This window comes from Cebus imitator, unplaced genomic scaffold (genome assembly GCF_001604975.1).
Source record: "Cebus imitator isolate Cc_AM_T3 unplaced genomic scaffold, Cebus_imitator-1.0 Scaffold370, whole genome shotgun sequence".
In the NCBI taxonomy this organism is placed as follows: domain Eukaryota; kingdom Metazoa; phylum Chordata; class Mammalia; order Primates; family Cebidae; genus Cebus; species Cebus imitator.
In genome coordinates, this window is record NW_016107685.1 from 1,545,411 (window position 1) to 1,551,279 (window position 5,869).

Below are 5,869 nucleotides of genomic sequence, written 5' to 3' on the forward strand. Positions count from 1 at the left end.
TGCTTTCAGATCAGTACATATGGAACATTGTGGAAGGCCTCCAAGATGCCTTATGTAACTACAGTGGTGTGGAATTTAGTACCGTGGGGTAGTCTGCCCTTATATATTGGGGATAATTCCAGGACACCTAGTGGATACCTGTAACCATAGTTGGTACTGAATTCATTGTAGTATATATTTTGCATTCATACGTACCTATGAAAAGTTTAATTTGAAAACTAGATGTAATAAGAGTTTGACAGCAGTGACATAATGCAGTAGAACAATTGTAACTATGTTTCATAATAAAAGTTATATAAATGTGATTTCTCTCTCTCTCTCAAAATATTCTGTTGCACTGTGCTCATCTATTTTTGAACCGAGGTTGACTGTGTGTAACTGAAACAGTGGAAAGCAAAATCATGGATATAAGGGAACTATGGTATTTTATGTGGTATTTCGCTTTATGTATCATTATCTTATTTTTATCACAAGTAGTTTGGGTAATAATACAACAATCTGAAATCTCTCCCTTCCCTTCAATTTCTACTTTTGATCCTTGTTTCCCTGGCTCACTTTACTTTTTACTTCTTTGTTTGCATTGTCATTTTCCTTTATGTGCCCCTTTGGATTCCAAAAGGTGATTGGAAAGATCTGTCTGTATTATCTCTACCTCTATCCTCTCTATCTCTATGTCTATCTCTATCTCCATCTCTCCTTATCTCTGTCCCTATCTCTATCCCTATCTCTATCTCTAATCTATATCTCCATCTATCTCTATTTCTGTCTCTATTATCTCTCTTTCTCTACAATCTCTATCTATCTCTATTTCTACTTCATCTTTATCTCTGCCTCTCTCTCTATCTCCCCTGACAAACTTTCTTCCTTCCTACCTCTACTTCCATCCCCCATCTACATACTCTCACTCTCTTTTTCCTGACAGTTCTGTGGTTTGGTTTTAGCAAATAATTTCTGATAGAGGGGAGTGCTGGAGATGATGGATGTCTTAAAGTAAAACCCTCTAGAAAACAGCTTCCATCTCTGATGTGCTGACCAAGGAAACTTCACTAAGTATTTGATATTATGTATTAGTTGGCCTTACTTCTCTTTCTGATTTTCCTATTACTGCATTCATGTTCAAGAGTTTGGGTAGGCATTGATAGTACTCTGTTGTTTCAATATATATTTTTTTCATTATAGCCACCCCTATTGTCCTTGGTTGTACCCTTCTGTAGCAAATGTAAGTTTCTGGTTGTCAAATCGTATACTATTTCCTTCTCATAGGTCTTACCATTTGCACTTTATCATCTTTTCCTGTGTTCACACCTTATGTAACATTATAGTGTTTTGCTCTTGGAAAACACAGTTGAGCAAGGGAGGCTAAGATAGGAGAATCGCTTGAGCCCAGGAGTTCAAAACTACAGTGAACTATGAAGGCACAATTGCACTCCATGCACTCCAGCCTGGGCAACAGAGCAAGACCCTGACTCTAAAAAATAAACAAAAATAAAGAAAGAAAAGAACGAGAGAAGGGAAATAAAAGAAAAGGAAAAGAAAGTATGGACCCAAATCTCACTGTAGACAAGCTGGGTTAAAGAACCCTGCCTGATTTATGGAGGATCCAGCGACATAGAAGCACTTCAGCTGCAGGAAAGAAGATTCATAAGGAAACCAAGAATATATATCAGACTTTCAGACATTTATGGCCTTTAGGTAACTTTCAGACATTTATGACCTGTAACTTTCAGGCCATAAATGTCTGAAAATTACATGTAAATGAAATAAAACAGTTTTCAAATGTATATATTTTTTAAATATGAAGATGTAACTATTCTATTTTGGAAGACAAGATTTTTTGAAAATACTCTGTTTCAAGTGTTATCTTAGGAAGATTCTCCCATTGGTATACAATTATGTACCTTTTCTTTTTTACACAAAGTCTAACTCTGTCATCCAGGTTGGAGTGCAGTGACATGATCTCGGCTCACTGTAACATCTATCTCCTAGGTTCAAGCGATTCACCTGCCTCAGCCTCTCTAATAGATGGGACTGCAGGCTCCTGCCATTATGCCTGGCTAATTTTTGTATATTTAGTAGAGATGGGATTTCGCCATGTTGGCCAGACTGGTCTTGAACTCCTGACCTCAACTGATCTACCCACCTCGGCCTCCCAAAGTGCCAAGACTACAGTCATGAGCCACAGTGCTTGGCCCAGTTATGCACTTTTATTTATTTATTTATTTATTTATTTATTTATTTTTGAGACAGTCTGGCTCTCTCACCCAGGCTGAAGTGCAGTGGTGTGATCTTGGCTTCCTGCAACTGCTGCCTCCCACATTCAAGCGATTCTCCAACCTCAGCCTCCCAAGTAGCTGGGACTACAGCTAATTTTTGTATTTTTAGTAGAGATGGGGTTTCACTCTGTTGGTCAGGCTGGTCTTGAACGGCTGAACTCATGATCTGCCTGCCTTGGCTTCCCAAAATGCTAGGATTACAGGCGTGGGTCACTGCACCTGCCCCTAGTTATGCACATATTAAGCCAAGATGTTTTTCTTACGGTGAAATGTTTGAGAGCATGAAATTTTAGGGAGTTCTTCTTTGAATAACGAAGGAATTGGTATACCTAGTTGGAATTCAACAGGTGGCTTTTTACTTTTGAGCAATTTCTAATTAGTGTGTTGAACATATGCTTTTAATTATTGTTCTTTCAGTAAATACATACTTATTTTTCAACTAGTAGATTATAGAATATCCAGAAGCAGAGAAATTCAATGCTAACTTACTGTTTTTCACTGCAGGATGAAGAAAAAAAAATGGTTAGAGGTTTGCGGAATGTAGTCTTAAGTAGGCCAGGTTTTAATCCCAGGTGCTTTTAGTTAAAGCCAAGATATTGGGGACAGTGTTGATAAGACACTCCTGAAGGATTTTTTTTGTATGGTCAAAGCAAAGTAGCACACGCTTGTAAGTTGTTATGGAAACACAAAATCTTGTATTTAGAAGACTATTCTAAAACAAATTGATTATTATTCTCAGGTATTAGATGAGTAATGTGAAACCATGATTTATTCCATTTGATTTTTTCCCATGCAGGAACACAACTTTTGTGCGTGTGTGCAGTTGTCTGAGGCCTACTACACAGACCTTCTTTCTACCCAGTGCTTTCTTACGAGGCCAAGTATCTTGCTGCCCATATGTATTAGTTCATTTTCACACTGCTATAAAGAATTATCCCAGACTGGGCAATTTATAAAGGGAAGAGGTTTAATTGACACACAATTCAGCATGGCTGGGTAGGCCTCAAGAAAGTTATTATCATGGTACAAGCCGAGGAGGAAGCTAGGCATCTTCTTCACAGAGCTGCAGGAAGAAGTGCTGAGCAAATTCGGATGAGGCTCTTATAAAACCATAATATCTCGTGAGAACTCACTCACTAGCATGAAAACAGCATGGGAGAACTGCCCTCATGATTCGATCATCTCCGTTTGGTCTCTTTATTGACATGTGGGGATTATGGGGTTTATGGAGATTACAATTCAAGATGAGATTTGGGTGGGGACACAAAATCTGACCATATCTTCATACATGTCTTTTGTTTCATTCTTCACTTCTCTCTAGTTGAGAAGAATGTATCTCTGGAGCTCATAAGTCTATCCTTCGTAAACAAATTTTGAACTCTTCAAATCAACAACAATGTTCTATTAGTTTATATTTCTTAATAGCTAATATAATTCACAGGGCATAGTGTGTGCATGGAAACTGTCCAATTAATGAGAAAATAATGTGTAGCTATGCTATTTCAAAATTTAGCTTTATGACTGAATTATATGTTACAATCCTAACAGTGATGACTCAGTAACAACTTTGACTCATTAGTTGAGTTTTGTTTGTATACTATAAAGTGTGATATACTGGATTTAAAAGATAAGTGCCCTAAGCACAGACACACTGGGAAGAAGGTTTCAGGAATCCCCTATATCCAATAAAACTAATTGATAATTGAGACACATATGAGCAGCAAACTCCCTACTCTACTGAAGTGCACATTACAAAGTTGTATTTTGGCTGACAGAGGAAAAGAGAGAGAGACAGAAAGACAGAGAGACAGAGGAAGGTAATTATGCAGTTGTTGGATAGGAGAAAAAAAAAACCTAATTAAAAACCTGGCATCTTCCTGGACTGAAATTTCATCTATTGTGTCTTTTTCTCCAATATATTATCTTTTGTGAAAATAAGAAAAAGAACGCAGTATACCCAATAGAAAGCACAAAATACCCACAGTTACATTTTTAAGGATATATAAAATTCATGATATATTAATAGTTATGTATTCAGGAATGTAAATTTCTCATTTTAGAATCTGCTTTTAAGGAATGTTCCTGTTCTGGACAAAACAGGATTATAAGGAAAGGCAAAAGGAGAAAGTGTCAAGGATATTTTTTGGAAAAGGGTGAAAAAAAGAGACACAAAATGAAATTGATATTTTAAGAAAGAATACACAATATTAGTTTACCCAGTTTGAGATTTTAACTTGTAGATGTGAGTTTTAGCCCATTTACCCATTAGTAATTCAGAAGTCATCTGATTTTATAAATTCAGAGATCCAGTTGTCCTTGTTAGCACCCTTTCTTCAACAACCTCTGGATTCCCTGCTTGATCTCTTGGGTTCTCATCCCATAAACAATGGGGTTAAGGGCTGCAGGGATGACATGGTGGAAAACATTGAGCAAGACTGGCACATCAGGGGAGACTTTCTTTTTAGCCACATGTGTGAGGACAAAAACCAGAAGGATGGTGCTGAAGAATAGGATGAGGATAAAGTGGGAGCCACATGTGCTCAGGGTCTTTGCCACAGCACCCTCTGCCTTGAGTCTCAGCACAGCTCGCAGAATGAGGGTGTAGGAGAGGAAGATGAGGATGAGGTCACACCCTAGCAGAGTCCAGCCTACAGCAAATTGGTAGAGGCGATTGATGGTGACATCATCACAGGAGAGTCTGGAAACAGACATATTGGCACAGATGCAGTTCTCAATGACATTTCTCCCACAGTAACGGAGTTGTGCTGAGAGGATGGGAATGGGCAGAGTCATGAGCACATTTCTGGTCAAAATAAACATGGCAGCCTTGACTACAAATTGATCAGTGATGATTGATGGATATCTCAGTGGGTGGCAGATGGCTACATAACGATCATAAGCCATGAGCATCAATGTGCAGGACTCCATGGCCAGGAAACAATTCATGATGTACATCTGGAGGAAGCAGGCAGGGAAACTGATGTGCCTGAGGTCAAACCAGAAGATGGCCAGGACCTTGGGGATGACAGTGAGGCAGAGCACGATGTCCAGCAGGGAGAGGAGGCTGAGCAGGTAGTACAGGGGCTCGTGCAGAGAGGCCTCCAGCCAGATGGTGATCAGCAGGGTGGCGTTGGCCCCCATGGCCAAGAGGAAGAGGAGGCTGAGGGGCAGGGACAACCATTGCTGCCAGCTAGGGGATGTGACAAAACAATTCAAGAGGAAGTCTGAAGCTTCAGTGGAGAGGGTGCTATTTTGGTGTGCTGTCATATTTTGCCATATATTTTCCTGCTTTCTTTTAGTGATCTGTAAAATCAGGATTAAAAATTAAATAATTAACTAATCAACTATAGATTCTTTTTTTTTTTTGAGAAAGAGTCAATACAGGGGCCTGAGAAAATATGATTTGTCTATACATGTTTGATATGTTCAATATTTATTTTTGAGAGCATTGTTGTCTTTTTAGAGAAACTAAAAAGAAGAAAACTTCTTAGGATACTTTTAAAAATTATTAATATTAATATTATACTTTAAGTTCTGGGATACCTGTGCAGAACATGCAGATTTGTTTCATAGGTATACACATGCTATGGTGGTTT

General features: G+C 38.5%; 1 protein-coding gene across 1 annotated transcript; it reads right to left on the bottom strand.

Annotated features, from left to right (window-relative positions):
- Nucleotides 1-3,987: 3,987 nt before the first annotated feature.
- On the bottom strand, nucleotides 3,988-5,540 carry LOC108288284 (olfactory receptor 56A3). Its single transcript, XM_017507168.1, has one exon. The coding sequence runs from the start codon at nucleotides 5,538-5,540 to the stop codon at nucleotides 4,593-4,595; it is 948 nt and encodes a 315-aa protein (XP_017362657.1). The 3' UTR covers nucleotides 3,988-4,592.
- Nucleotides 5,541-5,869: the final 329 nt, after the last annotated feature.

What these genes read in the sequence shown, in the direction of transcription:
- LOC108288284 (XM_017507168.1), bottom strand. Translation starts at nt 5,540, where the DNA reads ATGACAGCACACCAAAATAGCACCCTCTCCACTGAAGCTTCAGACTTC.